The sequence below is a fragment of the Passer domesticus genome, chromosome 2 (genome assembly GCF_036417665.1).
Source record: "Passer domesticus isolate bPasDom1 chromosome 2, bPasDom1.hap1, whole genome shotgun sequence".
NCBI classification, from domain to species: Eukaryota; Metazoa; Chordata; class Aves; order Passeriformes; family Passeridae; genus Passer; species Passer domesticus.
This window is the reverse complement of record NC_087475.1, coordinates 70,441,781-70,468,258: the sequence shown is the minus strand read 5'-3', so window position 1 is coordinate 70,468,258 and position 26,478 is coordinate 70,441,781. Positions and strand designations below refer to the sequence as shown.

Below are 26,478 nucleotides of genomic sequence, written 5' to 3'. Positions count from 1 at the left end.
CGGAGCGGGAGAAGGCTGGAGACCCAGCCTGGCACAGCGCCCGGGAGCCGAGCGGCCCCGGGGCCGGGCTGGGCCGTGTGCCGGGGTCACCGCCCGCCTGACAGCCCCGCCACGGGCGGTCAGCGCCCCTCGCCGCGCCGGACACGGCGCTCGGCCGCCCGCGGCTCCGCTCCGTTCCGTTCCGTTCCGTTCCGTCCCTCCCCCGCCCGGCCCGCCCGCCCTCCTGCAGCCCCGGCTCCCCTCCGCCCCGCTCCCCCTCCGCCTCCGCGGCCCGACCGGCGGCGCTACCCAGCGTGCTCCGCGCCGGCGCAGGCGCGGCCGCTCAGGAAGAGGAAAATGGCATAAACAACCCCGAGCGCCGGGACCGCTGAGGAGGAGGAGGCGCCGCCGCCCCGGGCCGCGCGGCCCCTTTAAGAGGCGCGGAGTCGCCCCCTCCTCCTCCTCCTCCTGCCCCTTCCGGAGCCGGACCCGGGGTGACGGCGGTCCCCGCGCCCCTTCCCCCTGCCCGCCCCCTTCCCCATGGTGCCGACCCCGGCGGCGGGGCGGTTGCCATGAACAGCAGCGGCCTGCCCTGCTCGTCGCCGTCGCCGGTGGTGGGGCCGCCGCCGGGGGCGGGGGTCGGCGTGGCGGGTCCGGCGGCCGGCGGGGCGGGGGCCGGCGGCGGCGGCGGGGCCGTGAAGCTGAAGTTCTGCCGCTACTACGCCAAGGACAAGACCTGCTTCTACGGCGAGGAGTGCCAGTTCCTGCATGAGGAGCCGGGCGCCGCCCCCGCCGGCCCGGGGCCCGCCGCACCCCCCCTCGGCGGGCTCCCGCTCGGCATCCCCCCGCCCGCCGCCGCCGCCGGGCCGGGCTACTCGGCTCACGGGGCCAGCTCGGGCCCGGCGGCAGCGGTGGTGGGGCCTAAGAAAGCCGAGCTGGGGGCGGGAGGCGGCGGAGGCGGCGGCGGCGGGGGGCTGGATGGCCCGCGGCTGGCGAGTGAGTGCGGCGGGGCGGCCGGGGCTGGGCTGGGCTGGGCTGGGCTGGGGGCGCTGCCGGGAGGGGGCGGCGGGCGGCGCGTTGTTCCTGATCCCCGACACGCCGCGGTGCTGCCGGAAACAAATAACAACAGCCATGGTGGTGGCGGGGGACCCGGGGCTGGGCTGGCTGCCCAAGGAGACCCGGCCCGCGCCGATGGGAAGGAGCGGGTAGGTGTTTGTGGGAGGGGGCTCCTCCTGTGTGGCTTTAAAGGGGCTCCCGGGCAGCTGTCCATCCGTCCCTCTAGCGCTAGGCTCGGTGTAGGTTCACAGGTATTGCCCGCCCGAAGTCAGGCTGGGAGCAGGGAGGCAGCGCTTTCCCGAGCGCTACCCTTGGATGGGCTCTTCCGAGCAGAGTGGATGGAGTGTCGGCTCTTGGAAGTTTGAAATGCTCCAGCTAAAATACAGCTAAAATTACGGGAAAAGAATTATAAATTGCGATTCACTTAATCATGAGAAAGAATTGCCTTACGCTGAGGGTGGCAGAGCATTGGAGCAGGCTGCCCAGGGAGATTATGGAGTCTCCCTATCTGGAAACATTCAAACCCCACCTGGACAGATTTCTGTGTAACCTGCTGTAGGTGATCCTGCCTTGGCAGGGGGATTGGGCTAGATGATCCCCAGATCCCTTCCAACCTTAATGTTACTATACTTCTGTGATAGATGTCTATGTTCTTTACTACTGTGAGCAGAAATTGTTTCAAAATCTTTTTCTGAGCTTTTCCAGCCCTTATGTGCAGCCCCTTTTCAAATGATGGGAGTTCAGATAGCTTGTGTGTCACACAGAGCTGCACTGCTGTTGCTGGTTGGTGTTGCATCCCCCTGACGTGCAGGCCGATAGTTAGATGGAGCTTGCAGTAAACTGATTGTAGTAACCATTTGTTTTGTAGGTGAAGCAGCATTTGGCAGGCTAGGAAAACATGCTCCTTGAGAAAAGCCGTGCCTCTTTCCACGAGTATATTAAGCTTGGCTGCAGTATTGATTTTTGACACAAATGTGGCATTTATTTGCATTAAATGCTTTGGCTACTAAATGGTCACAACCATATTTTTTCTTACATTAATATGCAACCATGCTGAACATCTTGCATGTAGGTTTTTAGTGCTTACTAGATCTTTCAGGGTCCTGCAGTTGTTGTTTTGCCAGGTGTGGTAAGCTTGTGCTGCTGAGTATTATCTCTGTAGTTGGTAGCTTCTCAGTGTCTTGCATTTACACAACACTGTCATGTCTCCCCTTTCAGGAGGGGCCTTTAATATACTACTGCATATGGCTTTCTATTAAAAGTCTTCCAGATTTTTGTTGAACTTAAGTTATTCAAGCTGAAGGCTCTCTTGCCTTTTTTTTTAATCAAATAGAAATATGTTGGAGGGATTTAGCAGCAATAAGTCTTTGCTAATTTTTCATTTGGACAGAGTTTGGTGTGAAACACACTTTTTTTCCTGTGGGAAACAAAATGGTTAGGAGATTCAGACTTGAGGAGAGGATGCATAATTTAATTTGCAGGTAAAAGCTCCTATGTGAAGGATGCTCTTCCAAGAAACAGTTAAAAAGTTGCCTAAGCCCTGAATCTAAGGCAAAAGCCTTCAGAATTTGTGTATGCTTGGGGGTTGCTACTGCTGAGCAGTTAAATTATTTGAAATGCTTGCTTCTATTGAAGATGTTTGCTGCAGTTGTACCCAGTTGAGGAGTGAGGGCACCAAGAATGGATAAATCTGCTACAATGCCGTCAGTGGCTGTCTGCTGGGAAGGCCACATTGCTTGTTGTAGAGGGCAAAAGCTTCCATTGGTGGATCTTGAAGGACACTGGCTAGGAAAAAGAGCCCAGAAACAAAGGACAGGGAAAGTAAAGTTGAAAAGCCAGGAAATGGGCCTAATCTCACTTCTAAACTTTGCTCCTTCAAAATCTGAAGTTGATATGTGTAGGTACTGACAAGCTAGTATCTAACTTCCTTACCTTGCTGATGGCCTGTGGTGTTAACAGTATGATTTACAAGTAGATGGAATGAAAGTTTTATTTCTGTGGATATAGGAAGTAAGACATATAGTCATATTAAAAAAGTTCTGAGGTTAAGAATATGAAAGTAGGAATTGCCAAAAATCACCTGCCTCTACAGTCACTGACTGTCTAATTCAGAAGTATTTGGTAGTCTTAAGGTGGCTGTGGATGCCACCTTCTCTTGCTCCTTCCTCACTGGACACCAGCCTCATTCAGTGCACAGAGGAGATAATGCTCATTGACTAATTAACTGGGTAGTCCTATTTATTGTTAAAAGTGGGTCAGTGCCTCATTCTAACATGCGTGTTACTCTAATCCTGCTTTGAGTACCGGATTATTAATTTACTTATAGGTTTTTCTGTGGTAATCACAAGGGCTCCCCAAATACCAACTTATTTTCACCACATGGGTGGTAAGAATGTTGGTGATGAGGAGATGGTGAGAAATGAAAAGGCAAGAAATATTCCAGTGTGGAAGTATTTCACTATTGGAGTATGAAGAGGAATGAGCAGCTGACATCCTCAGAACTAACCAGGAGGAGTTTCTCAGGTGATGTGTGGTTAAGCTATTCTGTGCCCATAGATGTTTGGTGTGCTAACATCTGACAGAATTCTGGAAGTGATCAGATAGTCTTGGAAGAAAACTCTCCTTGGGATTATTAAATACAAAAAAATCCCTGTCTCTGGATCAGACTCATCTTCCCCCACATATATGTGGCTGAAAGCCTACTGGGAAATCCTGCTTTATCCTTGCCTTGTACTTATGCTTTTGTCCACACAGCTACTGCTGTCCAGTGTCAGAGATGATGAGGTCTTGGGCTTAATGTGGCTTTGGCTTGATGGTGTGGATTTTTATGTTCCTGGGGGGCAAGACTGACCATGCCCACGAACTCCACCCACTCTCAGAAGGCAGCACTGCTGCTCACTGCCCCCAGACTATTTGACCATGGAGCACATGTTCAAAGCACCATTTCTGCTTCTTCCACCAGAGCTGAGGCCTCAGCCTTCTACATGCTTCACCTTCCAAGAGTAAGGTGGCCAGCTGACTGCATACAGAATAGGGAATGTAGTTGATATGTGTAGGTACTGACAAGAATGTACATAGCCTATCTAAAATATTATTTAAAAACATTAATCCTTTTTATGTAGAACTTCTGTTACAAAATAAGGGGGAAAGGAAAATAATGCATTTTCTCCAAATTTGATAGCTACTTAAATTTGCTGATGGTGCTTTTCTAATAGATGTATGTCCCACATGTCTAAAGGCTATAGAAGAAGCAGAGGTGGAGGAATGACTGGCACTTGCTTTTTAGGGGAAAATATATATGTTTGATTAACAGGATTTAAAGGAGTAGCTTATGGAACGAGAGCATGGTAGCATGAAGAATTTCTCTCCTTGTATGTCCTCTCTGTTCTCTGTGGCACTTTGCAGCTTCTGTAAGCAGCAGACCAGCAGCCTGCTTTGCTGCATGCTGTGGGCCCCTTCCCAGGCTGTCATCCCTTCTCAGTGCTCCCTGAGGAAAGGTCTAGAGGGAAGTATTGTGGTACTAAAATGTATCATGCCTATACCTAGGTCAGATGAGTTAAAGTTGTATGGACAACTGCCTTTGTATTTCTTAGCTTTCAGGTAGTTGAACAGTGTAATATTCTTTTGCATGTAGATCTCATATTATATATTGATAGATACAAGCTGAAGTATGGCTCCAAACATTTGCTAATTTTTGCCCCACTTTGTGCTGTGAAGTTCATAGTACATAGTACTCACCCTTTCTTCTGGCTTCTGATTCCTACAAAGCCCTGGGCTGCTGAGCTGAGGAGTGCTGGGTGTGCTCTGGGCCCAGTGGCAGCCACGGAGCTGCCTGTGAGGAGCTGGCCACAGCAGCAGTGCTGCTGCTATGTGTGTTTCCAGTGCCAGAGCCTAGCCCACCCTCTCATATGACATGTTTGCTTCTGGTTCTCTGCTAGAAAGTCTTTTGCAAAAGCCCTCCTAGGAAATCTGTAGTTGGAAAACAGGTCTCTGTTTCTGCAAGGTGGCATTTTTCTGTGGCTGCTGAGAACAGCCCATCTGTGAATAGACTTTTATTGCCAGCCTGCGAGAAGGTGGAAAGGGACATCAGGACTTGGCATGTGTTGGGTTGGGCTGATAAAAGCATTATGTTTGTTTTCACAGCCCTAATAAAAACATTATTTCTGTTTTCATAGCCAACCATCTGCATGTTGTGTCCAGTCAGGGCAGTAGTGGCCACTGCTGTAGCAATTCTGTATGCATTTGCTCCATGTTTGGTTTAGTGAGCATTACAGCTTAGGTTTTGTGACATCCCTAAATACATTAGGCTTGGAGTGGAAAGACAGAGACATTTGCAAATGTTCTGGTTTTTAAAGGGTGCTTAATTCTTTACCATACCAGTACGCTTCTTTTTAAACAAGATGGAGCAGCTGATATAGAAAAAATGGAAAGACAGCTATTCATCAAAACTGATAATAAAGGTAATCTGTTGGACTACATTTCTTAGTGAAATGTAGTCCAACAGATTACCTTTATTATCAGTGAAACTGACCAGGGTTATTCTAAATGTGGATTTTTCTTATCTTTGGTAGCATTTCAGTATTTACAAGTTGAAGTGTTTAGAAACAGTTATATGAAACTTCTAAGTACAAGTATAGTTGCAGTATGTCACATACTCTTCACTTTTTCTGGGATTTGTTTCTTCTCCACTTCTGTGGAGAAAGTACATGTTATAGTGAAGGTGTATGGTTGAGAATTCTTTTTCCAAACATGTTTGTACTTTCTGTGAGTGATGCTATGTTAGTTGTGTACCTCAGTTGGTTGGGTTTTTTTTCCTTTAGAGGTACCTCACTCTTTAATTTTCATTATGCCTTTTCCAGGAGTTGACAGATCATACAATTTTCATCTTGCTTTGTTCTGAATATCTTTAAGAAATGGGGAAAAAATTCTTAGCATTTGGAGACCGATACAATTGAGAAGTGAAGAGTAAAACCAATAACTTCTTAGAGATGCATGAGAGGAAATGAAAGTTACTGAGTTCACTTAATCACTATTTGTCTCACATGTCAGCTCCAGAAATGAGGCAATTAGACATGGGTTTTCTTTTTGCTTTTATGTGTTTCATGTGGAAATAACAGAATCACAGAATATTCTGCGTTGGAAGAGACCCACAAGGATCTGTTAAGTGAATGACCCATAGGAGGAAAATGATTTGGGAGAGCTATGGAAAAAAGAGAGAGAAGGAAAAATTTCTCAATCTGAAAAGTTATTTGAGGTTTTGAGGGCAGTGAAATTTAAAAAAAATACACTATTAATTTGCTTTCATTTTATCTGTTTATGTGCCTTGTGTTTTTTTCTTTATTGCATAGGAAATCATTCAGAGTTCAGATATTTCACAAGAACTGTGGATATCTGAGGAGTATTGGTAATTCCTTGTTTCTGGTAGGACCCACCCTGTGCTGGGTACTGAAGAATACTGTAGCACTGTGGAAAGGAGTGTGAGTGGGGAGGTTACAGGAGCAAAGTCTCTGCTATATCTTAGTAATGGGAAGCTTGTTTTTCAAGACTGGGGATGTCCCTGTTTAATTTCTGTCTAGAAGGTATTAGAAACTGATTTTTTTTTTTTTTTTAGGTATTGCTGTAGGAGTGGGCCTTCAGGAATTATTTGAATGTCCAGAAAGTAGTGACTCTGAGGATTAGCTTGGAAAGGTTTCCATGCTTCCAGCTAGAAGCAAATTCAGACTGTTGTGGGTAAAGTGGGCAAATGGTGAGGCTAGGGTGATAGACACAAGCATTTCTATAGAACCTCCAAAGCAGAAAAAATAATCTTGGTTTTGAGGCAGCTGATGAAAAGGGGTCAGTGCAGGGATTTAGATAGTAAGCTGATGTGGCTGATGTTTTCCTGATTTGTTGCTTTCTAGTAAAGATGTTATGCTTTATGCCACCAGAAGAATGGTGTGGTGAATCACTGTGTGTGTAAGGACATGAGTTGAAATTAATCACACTCTTTTGTGTGTGTAGGCTTCATGAGTCTTTCAGTAGTTAAAAAAGCTCCAATCATGTGGTTGGTTGCCTTGTTTGATTCTCAAAGATATTTTGTGCTTAGAACTTAATTGTATTTTTTTTTAATTTGCTTTTTGACAGCCTTTTACTCATGACCTTTTTAAAATTTGAGAATAGAGCTGTAGAGACAAAGCGCAGATATACAAAGGTGGGAGCAGAGACCCACATTATACAGGTTGTTGTCAAATTGGTCATACAATGTGTGATTCCTGTAGTTTATGTAGTCTGTCAACTTCAGTTGGTCTGCTGCTGAGGCAAATGGCAGGAAGGCTTTTCCTTTCTTTTATGCCTTCTCACATCTGCTGTGAAAAATGTCCTTATGTTCTCTTGAGGTTATCTGCATGTGCTTCATGCAATCTTTTTAAATAAAAATTTGAGTTTTAGTTGGAGGCTATTAAAACCTTAAATGTTTGAAAAAATGGATGCAGCTTATTGAACAATTCAGTGCAATTTTTGAGGAATTGTAAAAGATTTTGGAGAGGGTTAGCTCTGAAAGCTATGGTATTAAGTAATTGTATCACTTTAAGTTGCTGTTTCTGATAACAGAATACTTCCGATTACTCTTTTGAGAAAGTATCAACTGTAATTGGTATTATCACTGTGCTTTTGGATTTGGTCCATGCGGAGGAATGCAGCTACTCTAGCCTCTGTAACAAGACTTACAGAGCAGAAGGATGGCACCTATACTTTTTTTCTGTCTTCATCAGATGCTTCATCTTCATCAGATGCTTCTATGATATGTGAAGTATATATAAAAAAAAAAGACAGCCCAGCCATTTACTATTATGGTAAAGATAGCTGTTTTCTGTTTCTTGCCCATGAATATCTCGTGGCGTTGTGGGAGTGTTTGTAAATAAGGCAGCATTTCCCAAACTGTTTTGCTTCCTGTCTGCCTTTCAGCCAACTTGGTTCATTTGTGCTGTCCGCCCTCTGACTGCACTCTGTGACAGTGTCCTAACCCAGGCGTGTGCTTTCATTTTTGCCTCTCATGCCTGGAAGCATTGTTCATTTTCTTTGTCTGTGCCTCTATTTCAGAGTTTCCTAGTCTGTGTTTCAAAAACATTGCATTAAATGAGAGAGGTAAAAAACAGTAGAGAATCCAATTTCCTTCGGAAGTTCCAAGTAGGAGCACTGTAGAGAAAATATCACTGAGGTGTGCAAGTGAGGTTAGCATCACCAGCACAGGATTTCCTGGTGTACAGGAATGTGCATGTCAGTATGAAAAGAAAAACGAGTGTGAGCTCCTCTAACACCTTGGTGCTTCTGGGTGACTACAAGGACACAAATCTTAAATTACTTACTTAGATAAGCTTTGTATAAATGTTTTATTGTTTTTGTCTGAATATTAGGATAGCTGTCTCTGTAAATCCTCTGGAGAAATGGCACTCTAGTTTTTACTGCTTTATATCTAGTTGAGATAACACCTTGTCCTTAGGATGCACATGTATGCAGTGAACCTATAATTCAGTTTACTAGCATGTGAAAAGTGCTGTGCTGAGAGTTTAAATCAAGAAAATATATAAACTTTTTACCCAGCCTAAAAATAATTGTACATTTAGAAAAAAAGTACTAATAGCAAAATGAATTCTTTCAATCCATGTTTTATTACCTTGCCAGAAGTCTTTAAAATATTGTTTTGAAAATTGTCAGCTAAATCTGTTGTGGCCTTGCTTTAGCCCATTCACTTTGGGAGTAATATATCACATTATTGGAACGGATCCTTTTTGTATTATGAGCAGTGTCTGAGATCATCAGTGCTGATACTGGGTTCATAAAAGAAGTAGCCTAGGATAATACAGTATTTGTTTACTGGTTAGTGAAATCATAGAATGAAAATATCAGAAAATCTTTTCAGATAGTATTAATGTTCTGACAGTGTTAGTGGTAGACAATACAAGCATTAAACTGAAATTCACTGGGACAGACCCCTTCAATTGAAGCCCATGTGCTGTGTTCATGCTCAAGCCCTTAAGCTGTGATGAGATACTTTGTTTCTGAAAAATGTCATTGTAATGAGTAAGGCAAAAGTAACTATCTTTTCTTTTTTTTTCCCTCTTTGGTGTCTGCATCTGGCAGGAAGCCTACTTTCTGCTAAAATTCTGTGGGAGAGGAATTATATAAGAAGATATTTATTTTTAATTGCAGTTGTCACATTAAGCTGCAGTGTTACTCACCAAGCAAGAAAAGTATTAGATAATGTGTATAAAAAGTTGAAAATTTTGCCTTAATTTCTCAAGATGTTCTATTTAATTTCTTTCTAGAATTGCCAGGATGTATCTTCTGTCTTGAATATTGATGGAATTTAGAAATTTGTTGTGTTTTCACACAGCTGCTTACATAACGTGTTAGCATTTTTTTTTCCCCTCTGGATTCTTTGTTGTTGCCTTGCACATCCATCTTTACTCAGACCTGCCTGGTCAGCCTTTCTGCTTTTATAAGGAAGGTTTTGCTTCTGTCCAAGAAGAACCTGTTGAAAATATGTACAGCTTCAATGCATGGATAGTGCTGCTGCACAACAGAAAGGCTTATTCCTTTAACAAAAAATAGGTAATTCAGGGTTTTCCTAAAATTGCCTGAACTTCATGAAGTTGTAATCAATGTCTTAAAAAAGAAAAGACAGACATTAAAAGTCCATTGGTATTTTAATAGCATGGTGTATGGAATGTTTTAAAGTGTTTCCTTGCAATTGTTCTATAGGAAAGATTTGGATGTATAAATCAAATACAGGGACTGATGTGAATTAGTAAACACATAAGGATAAAAACTTTACGAAGACTAGAGGTTTGTTTTTCCAGCCTAGGCTTCCACTTTCTTAATACCATACTGCTTGTATGGTAAAGTGTGCCCACTTCTGCAGATCTTTTGTGGGTTGCTTATGATAAATAATTTTTCTCAACTGCTGTGGTCTTCAGGAAGCAAGTGAGACTTTCTGATTTGCTAAATGTTTGGCAGAAGGAGGAGAAAGTTGTCTTCTCATAGAGAAGGCAGGTGGCAAATACAGTAAAAATGCTTTGGCTGTTCAGGTATTTGCTGGGCTATTAGCAAATACCTATTTGCTGGGCTATCAGCAGTGTAAAAGCTGAATGTCCCTTTGAACACAAATGGAGTATGTATTGAACACTTTTTTTCACTCTAAGTAATGCAAGAATTACTTTTTTTGTCTTTTCTGCAGGCTTAATTTTCTTGCTAATTGCTACAGGAAAGTAACTTTAAGGAAGCTAGTATTGAATTTTCTTTTGAAGGCAGTAGTTATTCTTGCCACTTCTAGAGCATTCTGTTCTAAACCCGAGCTACTGCCAAGAAAACTGTCCATTTCTCCAATGAGTGTGCTTTTGCTGGTTTTCTTTTGATTGTTCCTGTGGAATATGCTTTCTTGTGCTCTGGGTCCCTCTGCTAGGAGTATGTTTCTAGAGAGTTTGGAAGGGGACAATAAAAATCCTTGGTGTTGAAAGCTATTTTGATATTGCTGTGGTGCCTTAGCGCTGCAAAGGTGGGTCAGCACTGGAGTACAGCAATTTGTTGGAGTGGCACAAGGAGGCTGATCTCCAAAGCATCTTCAGCACAGAGATGATCTTCCTGCAGCTAGATAAAAGGAAATGTTCTCAAGTAACTTCTGCTGTTTGAAGTGCCCAGTTAGATATCGCTGTGCCAATAGTCTAAATTGTAGCTTTGAGCAGCTTTAAGTGTTTTGGATAGGATTTCGTAGCAAATACCAGCAGTAGAAAGGCTGCAGTGCCAAAGATCCCAGCAGCTTGATCCCAGCCTCAGCCTTGCTCAGCTCTGGAGTTGCTGCCCAAAGCCTGCTCCTGCCTGCAGCTTGACCTGCCTGGCACTGGAGGTGTTTCAGCCAGAGCAGGAGCAGAGCACCTGGTGCTGTATCTGTGCTTTGGCAAGGTTACTGTCACAGATTCAAGTGCTTTGTTTGGATATTGGGTGACTGAGCTCTACCACCTGTCTGGAGTTACTGCAGGCCAGCTCTGGGGTTTCTCAGTGTGAAAAAACTTGCGAGTTTTCATTTGCTTCTTCCCAGTTTGAAGGATTTTGTGCATTGAAATGTATTTGTTCAAGGGAGAAGTGGATTCTCATGATGACTAGCATAGTGAGAAGCAGGAATAATAGTATTCTTCTTAATTCTCTAACAGAACCTAAAGGATTTGGAAAGCTCATGGTGTCATCTGAGGGAGTATCTTGCTAGTTTGTTAAAAATTGGATAGACTCTATAATTTCAGGCAAAAGCATAAGATGAAGTAGCAGATATACTGCTGAAATTTTATAGTGTACCTTGAAATGACAGTTATTCCTGGAAATAAAACAGTTTTTCCTGGTCAGTCATGGTGTAGCATAAAAACTGCAGGAGGTTTTGATAACAGCTGAAGTATAGGCAGAGAAAGCTATATTGGAAATGTATTTTTAGAATAAATAAAACCCACAATTAAAACCTTGGATAATTTACAGGCAAACTGGGCTGAAACTGCCTACAATTAGACATGGATTTACTATCTTTTTTTGTTTTCTGGTATGACTGGATCCTAGTATTTTTTTGTGGTGCCAGAAAACCCTGTATAAGATGCTAACTTTCACAGCCTAAGTTAGGGACTGACTGTAGCAGGAAGGATGAGACAGTAACTGGCATTACTGCAGACATTGCTGTTTTCCATAGTACAGTAGTTGAGCTATAAAATGCTTTTCCAAGACTTCTGAATGTGACTTTCCCAAATGAAGGCAAAAGAGGAATAGTCATTTAAAAGACAAATCCAAGAAGTTTTGTCTTTTTTTAGGGCTGTAACAAGAGAACTCCTGAAGTTTCTATGTGGCTACTTAATTACAATTAAGAAGGAGGAGCTAGGGCATGGCTAGTGGAGGGAGTTTTATTTTCCTATTCTCTTAGGTAGCTTTTAAAATTTTTGTAAAAAGAAGTAGCAATTCATTAATAATTAGCATCTTTAAAGCTTCTTAGGTGTTTCCTTCAAACCTGGAGAATATACAAACAATATTTTAGATTTGGCATTAAAAGTTCAATAATCTTTTTCCCTTGCAAAACTGATGTTTATTGCCACTGAAATATTCTATTTATTTGGTATCTCACATACAGTTCTGCATTTGAACTGGTGTTGGTGTTACCCTTATTGGGCTGATTCATGCAACTCCAGTCCCAGGGGAGTGCAGCTGGACAGTGTTTCCTTCTGTCTGTGGTGTGCGTGCTACTCATCATTCTCTTCCAGCCCTTCCTGTGGTTACGTATGACTGTACTTCTTTTGCTGCTTCCTGTGCCTAGCACATGGAAATGGCTCATCAGCTTATGCAGTCTGTTTTGGAGGGAAAATTCCTGTTCTGTTGAAAATGGAGGCTTTATAGTATGCATTCCTTTAGCTGTGCCACTAAGTTGCATTTTGTTTCCTTTGAGGATTAGGATCAGGCAGTTGTTTCCGGGTGTCACCACCTGGCTGCCAGTCCTCCCAGAAGTTCAAGTTGGATAGTTTGGTACAGGATGTTCCTCTGAGTTGGATGTGTGCCTTCCTACCTTGAAGTTACCCATTACTCATGCCTGTTGGCTTGCAGTGGCCTGGCCATAGTGATGAGTGTCTTTATAATTTACTGTGGGTGCTTTTGCAGAAGGTTCATTTGAACTGCAGCTTGCATACCATTGTAAATGCTTTTTTTTTTTTCCCTGTTGAAGTAATACCTGCTTGAGAGTTTTGTGTTAATTATGACAGCTTCTTGTTGTTCTTTGTAATTTTTTAGTATTGAATTACTTTTTATGTGGTTAAAGTCTTGTATGTCGGGCCATTGTTTCTAGACAGGATGAATTTCTTCTTGCATCCTTCACACTTGCTTTCAATCTAAAGGATTTTTGGGCTGCATTTCAGGAAATTGTTGCCACTTTACAAAGAATGAGATTATGAAAATTGTCTTAAGCTCTTAAGGAGGCATTTAAAGTGTTTGTGCTTTCTGTGAAAGAGTTTGAGATATTTTTAAGTGTGTGTTTTCTGTATGTTACCTTTTAAAAGAATCAGTGCATCCAGTTTAAAACTTTACTTAACACATACATTTCCAAGAAGAGCATGCAAGAATATGGGTCTTCATAAAATAAGCTTGTCTTCTAGGTTTTTAAATTGATTTATTTTCTTTTTGATATCATTATTGCCCTCGTTATTCTTGTTTCTGGAGTTCATTGCTTTTCTGTATTTGTGCTGTAACTTCATGCTACAAATGCTCTCATTTAGTAACTTCTCTCATGAACTTCCTTTTTCATGGTATGCACTATTTCATTTTTGGTTGTTTTGCTGAGAAGACAGTAGTACCATATTCTATTTCTCTGTGGGGAAAAAAAAATCTATACATATAATAGATACTACTGAATAAACCCATGGCTAAGGAAACGTTACTGAAGCATTATTTTTTTTCTCTTTTCCTTTCAGTTCCCGGAATGGATGGTGGTGGGTTAGCTGATGCTAATCTAACGGATTCATACTTTAGCACCAGCTTCATTGGCGTTAATGGATTTGGAAGTCCTGCTGAAACGAAGTATCCCATGATGCAGGTAATAGCAGTGATTTGGGTAATGTTTCATTAGTTCCGGCTGGTGTTACACCAAAAAGGGAAAACTGCTCAAGAGGCAGGACAAATGGAGCCTTGCGGAATGTGTCATCTTGTGTGATATGCAGAGTATAAACTCACTTTAATTTTGCAAATGGAAATGAAGCAGTAAAAATTTAAATTGCTTTAAAATTAATCTGTTTTTATTTGCACTTAGCTGAGCTGTTGTGTTGAGCTGTCCTGCATACATTAATTCTGTGTTAGCCATATTCAGAAAAGAAACCTTTCTAGATTTCTTTTTAGGCTCATAGCTTTTGGTAGCCTTTTGCTAAAAATCTGAAATTCAGGTTTTGGAACTTTTCAAAGATCCAAAGTCGCGGAAGGAAAATGTGAACTGTCAGACCTGAAATTACTAGGCAAAAATTTAAGAATTTGTCAACTCAGACTCTGGTGGTGGTATGCTGGATTCATATTTAAATCTTCTGAAATGTTTTCTTGTATTTATAGTGTTCTGTAGAGGTTGGCATAGGAACTCCCGTGAGGTGGAATTTATTGTGTAGGTAGTATTATGGAAAATTTGCAACAAAAGTCTGTCGTATTTAAAACCTAAATGAGTATCTGCTGAATTAACACATGAAGTATTACAATAACGCCCTCAAAGTATTATGCATTTTAAAAGAAGTACAGTCCCTGAAAGAAGATGGTCTGTCCTGTAGTAAACAAAGCAACTTCTGGTGAATGAGAGAGTGCGAGTCAAACAGTTCACACTGAGTCCTGACAACAACTCTCTTCTTTTATATCGAGGAAACTCTCCTTGTGAGGTTACTTTGATCTCAGTTGTGGCTGTATAATGGATTGAAAAATAACTCAGCAAAAGGTGGGAATTAATTAGGTGTGTTCCTTTCTTTTTCGTTTGTTTGGTTGTTTGGTTTTTTTTACTGCATGTTTTCAAGGAAGCTGGATTTTCTTATTCGACAGAATTGCAGAAGTATGGAATTGTTTTCTTGGCAGTTATGCATGATTTAAAAAGAACAATTTTAACCTGTGATTCCAAAGTGTACTATTGAAGCTGGCAGTTACAAATTTTTGTATAACTGAGGTCCTATAATTTTAACACAAAGTTATGTTTTGTATCTGTAAACTGTATTCTACAGAAACACTAGTGTCTTTCTAAATGCCAATTTTTAATTATAACTGTATCTTCTAGAAAGACAGACAATAAGGCATGCATCTAACATGAATGCTCATGGGATTTTTAAATACTTTACTAATGCCTGAGATTACAGTCAAGGCATTATTGTTTCTCTTTGAAAAGAAATCAATGTGCCTCTAGCCCATTGGAGGACAAGGAAAATTACTTTGGAAGTAGGATTTTATTAGTGTTGAGAATGTGCTTACAGGCATCAAGCTACAGTTTGAAAAGCATTCCTGTATTGATTTTTTTCCTTTGAATCCTGCAATTTAAGTTCATGTGTACATAGGTAGTGCTGTCCGTTTTGATTGTGTGACAGCTTCTAGGTTAAGTACATACTAATAAAGTTTAGCCACGTGGAATGAGATTTTCTGTGTCATTCAGCCCTGTGGAGAACAGGGCAATGGAGATATTTTAGTGGGTTTGACTTTAAACAATACTAGTCCTTTATGATTTGGAATAGAGACTTTGAATCTGGTAGATTGGTTATTGTGTCAAGGATATGCCTCTTGCTTGCTTTCTCTGAAAATTTGCACAGATTTTGTCAATTGATTAAACCTTTGCAGAACTGGTTTTTGTGGATCCACTGGAGACTTCCTAGATGTTAAATAATTTCCCCAAGATATAATCTGCACTGGCGTGTTCTAGCTTGAGTACATTTTTGCAGTTGCAGCTCCGGCATAATCTAGGCCTTGACTGAACTCAGAGCAGGAATGCTGATCAGCTTAATTTCCCTCTTTCCTTCCACTTCAGACTGAAGCAGCATGGGAGTGGATCTATATTTAATGAAAGAGCTGTATCTGTGTTAATTAGAGCAGAGGGGTTGGTAAGGGAAAAGAAACTTATGCTGTGGGCTTAGAGAAGCTGAGTTGAAGATAAGTAAAGAAGAAACCAGGAAAGATTGAGCAACGGGACTGAAGCATAGAGGAGATCTTGGTGGGACACTCACAGAATGGGGACTGAAATGGTACAAATGCAATACACAGAAACTGAAAACAAGTTTTCATAATGTAAAGGTGGGACAAAGTAGGGTGGAGAGAACAAATCCATGTTCCTATTTCTCTCCAGGTTCTCAATTCAAGCTAATGATGCTAAAACTTCAGTGCTCTGCCATCAATGAAACATCAGATGTCCTCTGTAAAACATTTCATTAATGTTCAGTTTTGCTTTTGCAGATGGAAACATTGGTTCCATCTGAATTGTTTTGTCATCTCTGGTGAATCTGTGTAGTTCACAAATAAATGCATCAGTGATGCAGTGAGGCACGCTCTTCTGCTAGGTTTTTAAAACTGGAAAATTGCACAAACATGCAGATAAATACACTGATAGAAAAACATTAGTAAGATGAGGCAAGATGTTAGGAAATGCTAAGTTTAGGTTGCCAGTGCAGCCTTGAGATTATATTTAAGAGTTGTATTTCTCATAATGTTGTGTATTTTTTTTTCAGTGGGAAAACTATTAGTGGGATTTACTCAGAGCACAAGATGTGTGGCACATTCATGTGTGTTGAGCATTTGTTTGATATTTGATTAAATGTTCATCATATGGTTCTGTGCTTTATTCCTATATTCTGTTTGCATCCTTGTGAAGAGTCTTAGTTGGCAGTGCACTTTTGGGTGCCATTACAATTATTCCATCAGACTTCATGCAATGCTTTCTGTACGAAACAGGAAAGTGGTCTACATTTTATGGATGCATGGGATAGAAAAGGATGGCAGTTAAGCAAACAATACTGCAACAGTGCTGGCAAACAAGAGACCTGATTTTTTGAAACTAATCTTTACAGCTGGAAGGTCAAGAATGGAATTAATGACCACCAGTAAAATACTTGGGTCAAGTTGCTAAACTGGCCTCACTCTAGCAAGGATAGTAAAAAAGTCAGTCTCTTCAGAGTATTGCTCATTTCTGTTACAATGAAATAGTCTTTCTGCTGTCCTTGTTTTATTCACTACATACCTCTTAATGTAATTGTCAGGTATTTAATTGATGAGTTGTCTTGACTATTCCTATCTATCTCCAGAATGTGTTTGGCATGTGCAGCACATAAAACAGGTTTGTTGAAAAGAATATGTGTTATATATGTTTGGGTTACCATAATGCATATATAATGGAATCAGACTGCATCAAGCAAAGCTTTATCGAAGTTTGCAATTACCACATTTCTGTGTGCAGTGCCTTATCTCTAAGAATCAGTGTTAAGTAAGCAGCAAAAGGGTGGAAAGTGGATTATATCATGATTAATTTGGAATGGATGTGCTGCTTTGACCATAAATAATGTAGAATAATGTAGCTGAATAGTTGTCAACATTTCTGTAGAATAGCTATTTCTGACTTGCAGATTTCATTTATATCTGTGGAAGAACATTTCACAAGATCTTGAACATATCTTCGGGCTTACATTAGTGATGAAGATGCAGTTAATGGCAATACTCACTTTGCAGTGAGGAAAACAGAGTAAAAGTACGTGGTACAGCTCAGAAGAGACAGGATTTTTGAAGTGGTTGTAATTCTTCCTTTTTCTTCCTTTCTGAAAAATACCTCTTTCCTTGTCCTTCCACTCTTACTTCAAAGGTCTTTGCTGTCGGCCAGCATTTCATTGCCCCCATCAGCTTCTGTTGTTACTTAGTTTCCTATTGACTAGTAGTCTTCTGCCCTCATTGGTTTGTGTTTTTCCATAAGAGTGTTTCACGTGTCTCTTCTTCCCTCAATCTGCATATGCTTTCATATACTGTATTAACAGTTTTGTTTTCCATCTTATCAAAGCACTTTTTTCTGTTTTCTGCTTCTCTAAGTAATACTGACTGCAGAGCAAGCCTGTGCAACACATGGTCCACAGGCTTCATGCTGTCCTCGAAGCTGTTTTTTTTCTTTTTGGCATAGCAGCAGCTGCCAAGAGACAGTCAGAGGTGTGGTTCAAAAAGCAGCTCACTGCTTTTGGCTTTCCCAGCAGTGAAGAGGCAGGAGCTGGCTAGCTGGGATGCCTCTAATGCTTGCCTGTTTGCTCAGTGTGTGCCATTTGGTTGGCTGGTGTCACTGTTCCTCTGGCATTAGTGCTGCCCTTTGACCAACTTAACTGAAGATGCAGGTAGCGTGGAAAGAAGCTTTAATAATATTATGTTGGGTTGTTCAAAGGGTATTACAGCAGGATGAGGCGGAGAAGTATCTTGATGTTAAAACTTCTAACGTTGTGTTAGAACTGAGCAGCTTGGTTGTAAGAGCATAAAACAGTAGAAGGTGCCTTCATCCATGTTGCTTCGCAGGAATCTGGTTTTCTTTATTTTGATGGGATGAGATTTACAACTACATGGATTCCATTGGACTGACTGCATGTTACATAGAAAGAAAGACTCTTAAGTTCTCAGTAAACCATCCTAGTTGAAATAGGAAGGGAGTAACAGTCTTCAGCATCAAAATTGGCAAGGCTAAGCAGTGGAGAAGAATTGGTTTTGCTTGCTTTCACCGTGCAAATGTTGGTGTACTAAGCATTCTTGGATAGCCTGAGAAATAGTGACCATGCTCACTTCAAAGCCTTGCAGCTGAATAAACACAGAGACTTTTGTTGCCATTGCAGCATCTGCCAACAGTTGTGTAATGAAACTCTCCTTATAGCACAGAAGCTTGTAAATGTCTTCAGTTTTTAACTGTTGAGAGCTGAGTGGAACTACAGATGTGCTGTTTTAAAGATAAAATTATGCTGTTGTTTTCATGATGCTTTCTGAAGAAATCCCGTTGCTTTAGTTTCAGCAGTTGAGCAGGTCATTCTGTAGGTGGTGCCTCATGTGCTGTCAAAGACTGGTTTTGGATTGTTTAAAAAGAAAAGCAAAAGATATCAGCCTGCATAGGTCACAGAGTCTGACAACGTCACAGCCAAACAAATCAATCTTAATCTTTTGCAGAATGACTGTTTGTACTCCAGTCAACATTATTCTGAAAATTATAAAAAAATATTCTGAAATACAGTTCTAGTAAAGCAGTGGAAAGATGAAGAGACTAGATTCTGACATACTGCAAAATATTCTGAGATAGTATGCTTAGCAGTTGTGGAATGACCATTAGGAAAATCCTTACTTTCTCAGGGTTAGGGCATGGAATATAGAGAAAAAGGAGGAATAAATTCTAATTTATATAATCTCTTATGTATTTTCGAGAAAAGAAATGGTGGAGATAAGAAAATCAGTCACTTAAGTCTTATAAGCTATGTGAAACTAGATCCAATTGTCTGCATCAAAGTTTTATTCATGCTTTATCTTGATGAGAACTTTGCCTTACTTTCATCTCAAGTGTATATTACAAACTTGCCTTAAGTACAGCTATAATTTTGGTGTTTGTTACTGAGTATTGAAGGGTGGAGGCAGGGTGGTGTGTTCCTTTTAGAAGGTGGGAATGTTTGTTAGAACACTTCTTTTCTTAGAATACTGCATGGTGGAAGTGTACTGCCTAAAGTAAAACATTGCTAAAAGGTCAGGGGTGGGGATCCTTCCCTTCTGTCCAGCAGTGGTGAAGTCACACCTGGAGTGCTGGGTTTCTCAGTACATTAGAGACAGGGATACACTGAAGAGAGTCCAGTGAAGGGTCACAAAGAGGATGAGGGTACTGGAGCATCCCTCCTGTGAGGAAAAGCTAAAACAGAAATAACTTTTAAATTCCTTTAAAGGGAGAGGGGCAGGACATACGCCAGCCATCCTAGTTGAATTTTGAGTACTGTTTAAAGAACCTCAGCAAATCATACCAATAGGGAGGCAGAGAAAAGAAGTTTGTGGAACTGAGTGTTCTACTTGGTTATCAGAAAGTTGTCTTTCTATATTAATTTCCATACGTTAAAAGCCCTGATCTAGTAAAACAGTCTGAAGTTCTCATAGGTGTGTGCTTGTCTTCTCTGTCAGGCTTAATGTTTAATTTTCTTCCTTGCTAATGGTTGCTTTTGCCTTCCTGGAGCTTTTATCCTTTGGGCTTGAGGTGCTTACAATCTTCTTCAATTGAGTTTGTATGAAAAATAGTTGAATGTCATTAGAAGAGGTTGATAAGTGTTGTTTAAAATCAAAGCTGCTTTCCCGAAAACACAAATAACAAACAGCACTTCTGTGTTCTTGTAATTTTTTTTTTTTTTTTTCAAGACCTTTTTGGTAAAAATCAGATACAGGAGTAGCCTTCATTAAGACTAAATGCATTTGGGTGGTGGCAGAAGTCTTAATATCAAAGCAGTTTAAAAAGCCTGTACTGATTACATGCAGGTATTTTATGAATAATGTTAAGGTAAGAAGCTTGTGCATGTGTAGTGAAAGTGAGCAAAATGAAAAATTCATGGATGTGGTGGAGGTTTCTCACTATTCCAGGCGCAGGTTACAAGCAGTTGTTAAGTTGCAAGGCTGCCCAAGCTTTAGTTTTTTGGAATCCTGGTGTGTGTAAGATATGCTTGCACCTTGAATGGGAACTTGACTTTGTAAAAGCACAGTTGATGCTCACAGATTTGGGTTGCACTGTGCTTTCAGAATGCAGAACAATATGCTCTGTTGCAGTCTGCCTTGCGTGCCCTGTATGTTCTCAGTGATTGTGTCAGCACTGGTTTTCATCATCTCAAGCTCCTGTTCCCATTGAAAGTCTGTTGGTTGAATATTTAACTCCTGTGCCTGAGGATGATGAATATTGATGGAATAGAAGTACTTTGTTCCATGTTTAACCTATGTGTTTAAAACCAGCTTTGATACCAACACAGTTTTCAATATAATATTTATTCCTGTTTCAAATTAGCATTACCTTTTGTATTAAAATTATTATTAAATATGGTGTTATAAGTGGACATTAATACTATTTTTATCTACACCAGCACAAATCTTGTGCAAATCTGAAAGGTTCCTTTTAGGAAATTTCTTCTTAAACCCCTTTGTTTTATGACGATTGGTGTGGATGTCTCAAATGCCAAAAAAACCATGCATAACCAGGATGCTTTTAAAATATTTATGACAAACTATTCAATTTCTTTCCATTGCTTAGGAAGGGAGTATGATGTATGATTACTTGAACTACAATAATCCAAAAATGATTTTGCTATATTTTTATTCTTATTTTGATGATTGTGAGCAATTGGATGAGCGTCCTTGAATTTGGGCAAAGTTTGTCAATTTAGTGTGTGTCTCTCAAAGCAGTACCTTGTTTTGTAAAAATAAGTCACCTTTGTTTCACTAGACCCATGCTTTTTGTGTATAGAATTGCTTATCACTTAAGCAGTTAGTGATATTTATGTTGTGTCAGGTCAGTATATTAAGGAGAAAGAGACAGGTGACATCAAAATAAGGAAAGAGCACATAGCAAACGGCTTGCTTGAAGTCTTGAAAAAGTTGAAGGTTTATGTGCTATTTACATGTTGTAAGCATTCCACATAAAAACTACTTTACACCATCTATTCTTTTAGGTACAGGTTTTAAAAGCAGCAGCTCCTGGTGATGTTTGTGATGCTCAGAAAATTGCAAGTGATGGGAGTCTTGAATTGCAGTAGGTTTACAGTTATACCATATTGGATAGCACTCCCACTTCTATTGGTTGTCCTCCGTTCTTTCCAAAATCACTCCAGAATGTTGATCTTTGTGGTCAGCAGTTAGATGAAATGGCAGTGAAGTATAACATAGTAAGCTTCCTGCCCTTTGCCACCAACATTGAGACTGGCTGTGGAGAAAAATAACTGCAAAGAGCAACTCCAGTGACCAGTTCTGAGTCAGTCTGTGTCTAGACTACTAAATGAAACATGCCTGGAAACCTTCCTTGATGCTTAAGGCCAGCTGGCACAAAAGGGCCTGTTTGTGCTGGTGTGTGCTCACCCACTAAAGCAGAGTCTGCATGCAAACCGTCCATTTGAAGGGTTCTCAAACCTTTTCACTGCTGAATAGTGCCTGGAAATTGGCTGGGAGACTCTGGGTTGATGTGGGCCAAAAGCATGTCAGGGAGTATTTTAACAAATTAGTGGTTGTCTCTCAGTGATGAAGAACACTTCCTGACCTTGCCTTCCTTTTCTTCTCACACTTTTTCTTCCTGTTGGGAAGCTGGTGAAAGAAAATAATAAAGTGTGTCTTCTTACTCCTGCTTAAAACTTTTCTATGAAAGAAGCAGTAGCTCTTAGTGCAGCACTGCTTCACTTGAGTCAGTTTGTTGCTAGCTGATACCTCTAGAGGAATGTAGGAGAAGTGAGTGGAGCCTAGGAGCAGTGTTAAAAGAGTTTCAGATGTCCTGCTAACTTGGAGGAATCTGGGTGTTTTGCTGAAAGGTCTCAAAAGGTTCTTTTGTTTTAAAAAAAAGAGTCCATAAAGTACTTAAGTATATTTCATTGGAGAAGTTTCATGTTGTGGTGATAGTATATTAAAGGGAGTAGTTGTTTCAGGAGTGCAGTATGAAAGACTGTTTTAAGGTGATAAGTAATTGTCTTATCTAATGTTTTCACAACATGCAGGAAGAGAGCCATAGGCTTGGTAGACCCTCCTCATTTAGAAGAAATTAATGAAGGTAGAGTTTAATTTGAACATACGGTAATTTTTGGTTTGCATTTCTGTTGTCCAAAATCCTTTATTTTACTAAATGTTTTTGTCAATTACAAGTCTGTTTGCTTAGTGTATTTACAAAATAGGGAATGAACACAAGTTTCATAGGCTGTCTTTAAAACTTTCTAAAGGTCATCCCCAATGCCCTCACTTAATCTGTTAAGGGTTTATTTTACATGTACACTTTCATCTTTTATTTTTACAGAGGATGACAAATAGCAGCAGCTCCCCTAGCCTTCTCAATGACAGTGCCAAGCAGTATGCAGGCCATGGTAAGTATCTTTAAAGTAATACATATAAAAGCATATTGGAAAATTTGAGAGATTCACAAAACTGAGGCTTAAGGGAATGTTATTTGTTCTTGGATTTTGAAACAGCACAACTTTATTTTTTAACAGTAGTGTAATGAACTCGTAAATTTTTAGCCTTCTCTTTGCTGTGGGGGAAAAACTTAGTCATTATCAGTCTTGTCACTTCAAGTGAAATGTTAGTTTGGATATCCACTGCAACGCACTGATAGCCTTAGCATTTATGTTGCTTCACTATAGTATCCCTTTTTATGATGCTTCTTGGATAAGTTAATGTGTGGGATTACTGTACAGGTGTTTTCTGTAAAACTCAAGGTGTGTGGATTTTGTGAAATGTCACATTACTGCTGATTTTTAATAGCTATTCAGTTTTGTCTTGCAGGCAGTACTTTGCCTCTTATAATATTTTTCCTTGCTATAGGAACATGTTTTATATACATGGTTTTCAGCTGAAGAAAATGTCCAGATAGTGGAGGTCTATGTGCTCACTAAATTGTTGTGGAGGCTATATTGAGCTTTGTAATGTTCTCTTCAGAATCACTACAGATTATTTCAGCTGTAGCTGTTAATTTAAGTTCTTTAAAGAAGAGGGTACTGCTCCCTTATGGCAAGGACATACATTTAAAATAAATTTCTGCTTTGAAAATTGCTGTGTAAATTATGATAGAACTCCATTTGCATGTCTGACCCTGTAGCTAGTCTACTTACTAGGATTATAATTTTTTAAGCATGGTAGTAACTACAATAAAATGAGCCTCCTTGAAAGTCAAAATTTGCAGGTATTTTCTTGTTTTTTCTTCCTAGTTTATTTTCAGTAGGCTTTGAGATTTAACTCTGCTTCTTTTGTCCCACTGAACAATTAGCCATTCAAGGCAGTGGAGGTCTCCAGTTCTAAATACAGTCAGAGTTTGACTGTGACAGGCCAAATAGTAATGGTGATGCATGTCAAGGAGAGAAACCACACCAACTTTTAGAACCATTTTAAATTTTGTCATGTCTCAGATCCTTCCCCCTCTCTCTCCCTGGCTCTGCCAACCAGTACTTCATTTGTAGAATTGCTCTTTTAGGGAATATTTATTGTTGAACAAATATAAGATAAATTCTCTGTAAGAATTTAATGTTGAAGAAAGTGTTTCATCAAAACACCAATGTTTACAGCTGGCAGTCGTCTGCTGATTTGACACTTTTAGCCATGTAGTTTGGAGTTTTAAGTTGCATCTGTGAATGTTACAATTTTTGATGCTTCAACTCTGGAAAAGATGAATAGGAACAAAAAAAACCCAATAAAAAGTTATTAATAGAATGTCGACTTCTCCTGTCCTTGATTCTGATTTAAATTTGATGTGTAGAACAGTGGCAGGACAAGCAAAATTCACATCATTATTTGTAAGACCTGTTAAACAGAAGATTGATAATTTGAGGTAACTGGAGATCATAGAATTATAGGATCATTTATGCTGGAAAAGACTTTAAGATCCAGTCCAACTTGTCCCAGCGCTGCCAAGTGCACTGCCAAAGCTTTTTCTCTGCTACATTTACACAATGCCCCTAGGGATGGTGACTCATGCACTTGCCCTGGGCAACCTGTTCCAATGCTTGTCAAGCCTTCCAGAGGATCTTCTGGTGAATTGGAAACATTGTAATGTATCATCTACAGGGTTAACAATGACATGCAAATGTAAGGAGCACTTAGAACAGGTTTTCTGATCAGATGAAGCCTGTGAAATGTTAGGTGGCCTTTAAATAGTGTCAACATCAATTAAACATACTGAATTCTGTTAATGAGCACCATTTCAATTAAGCAGTTGCACAGAATCTAATAAAGGCTGAGAGTTTTAGCAGTGTGATTGCTAAACTTAGCTTTGTCAAAAGAATTTTTTCCATACAGAAATAAGTTCAAAAAGATAAAATTTGTTTTAGTAGTGTATATATATGTAACACCTTGGTTTTACGTTGGTTTTATAGATCCACTAACTTCACCAAATTCATCCCTGTTTAATGACTTTGCTGCCCTCAGCGTGTCTCAAAGGAGGAAGGTAGGCAACAACTAAATCATAAATAGCATATTTATGTATGAGTTGACAGGGAAGAAGATCTGGAATAACTTGAAATGCTGCATGAAATAAGGTTAATTCTTCTGATGCTACTAGATTTATTTTAATGTGTTGCTGCTGATATAAATAATATCTTACTACTTCATTTTTGCTACATCAGATCAGACTGCTGCTGCTACTAAGAAATACTCCAGGCACTTGTAAACTGAAGTTTATAGAATATGAAACTTGCCCATTATGTAGTATGTAGCCCATTGAATTTGAAAACAAACTATTTTTATTCTAGTAAGGGACATATTCCCTGCAAGCCTTTAGGGGAGCAAGTTCAGAATATGTTAAGAATCAGTTCTCCCATTTATTTGTATGTTATGCGATAATAATGATAATAATTATATTGCTGTTTGAAATGCATTTAGTTTAAAAGACACTGTTATCATTGGGAAGTGAGGGTTTGGGGCTTTTTTTCCATCCCTCTCATTTGTATTGAGAAATCTTCCTTTTGCTGAGGGCTAGACAGCATCTTCAAACATCTTTGACCTGCAGCTGTGCAAATTGTGGTGTTTTTCAGTTAGACACTCAGTGGCTGAAATAAGAGACAAAAATTTGATTATGTGAGTTTTGTCTCATTTTCATGAATTGTCACTTACCAAAACCAGATATTATCTTATCCCAACCAATTATTACGTTTTATTTTCACTGATGACGTTCATGTTCTACTACTTATTAGCCACGTTATCCTGACCTTTCCTGTAGTAAATAATGAAAGCAAGCTACATTCGCATGTTCTGTATTATTCCTGCAGGTGAAGACTGAGCATAAAGATAATTGCTATAATTGGTCCATCACACCATTTTTTAATTATAAATGCTGGTTTTGATCACTAATTTTCTAATATTATGATGTATCCAAACTACATAGAGTATCTGCATTGCTCTTTTCCTTAATGCCAGTACAGTGCGCTGAAAGTTGGATGTAATGAACTATAAATGTGTTGCTTATCCACTTGCTAAGGCTGGTAAAAATGAAAAATAATTGTACATTCCTCCTTAACACAGGCATTGAGAGCCAATATATACACGTCTGTATATACCTGGGTGTAAAGTTGTGCTTGTGTATGAACCATATGCACCAAAGAAAATAAGCTGTTAAATAGAAGTATTGCAAGAATGGCCACTGCCTTTAAAAATACTTCAAAGTTAAGCAGTACAAAGTGAAAACAAACCAATTAATATTTGCTTGTAAAGCACAAATACCTCAAAGCTCAAATAGTATTTCAGAGTGCTTACTGACTTAATGCATTCTTTCCTCAAGAAAAAGAAGCAAATTAAGGCACTGGCTGCTAAAATAGAGTAAGTTTTAGCTCTAAAATTGATTAATTTGTTTTTTTATTCTAGTTAGCATTACAGCTATAACTGGCATTAATTGAAAGGGGTTTGTATTTTTCTTTGCATATTAATTTGGTTTTTGTTATGACTGTTTTGTAACATATGCTTGTATTAAAAGTTGTTAAATACTAGTAATGGGGAAGTTTTGATAAAATACTACTTGAGCTGTATAAATCTAGGCATCCAGGCTCCCTCTATAGTCAGCACAGGGAGATGAGTAGTTTAAAGAAACATTTAGCTCTCTCTGAGAAAAATACTTTGTGAATGACCAGATGTTGGTGATTGCTTTAAGTGGATAAAAATTGATGGCTAAAGTTATGAGAAATTAATAAGTTTTGTGACTGACTTTTGCTGCCAGACAATACATTACAAGTAGTTATTATGTAGTTTTTAAATATT

The 26,478-nt window shown here is 39.9% G+C and overlaps 1 protein-coding gene across 6 annotated transcripts in view; it reads left to right on the top strand.

The window, feature by feature from the left end:
• The first annotated feature begins 347 nt into the window (after positions 1-347).
• The window catches only part of PAN3 (poly(A) specific ribonuclease subunit PAN3), a 119,597-nt gene continuing 93,466 nt past the window's right edge, over positions 348-26,478 (top strand). For all 6 annotated transcript variants that reach the window (XM_064409126.1, XM_064409130.1, XM_064409128.1 and 3 more), the window contains exons 1-4: positions 348-975; positions 13,497-13,618; positions 22,538-22,604; positions 24,606-24,676. In XM_064409126.1, coding sequence (XP_064265196.1) covers positions 552-975; positions 13,497-13,618; positions 22,538-22,604; positions 24,606-24,676 — 684 coding nt within the window. In that variant the 5' untranslated portion in view covers positions 348-551. The remainder of the gene's footprint in view (positions 976-13,496; positions 13,619-22,537; positions 22,605-24,605; positions 24,677-26,478) is intronic.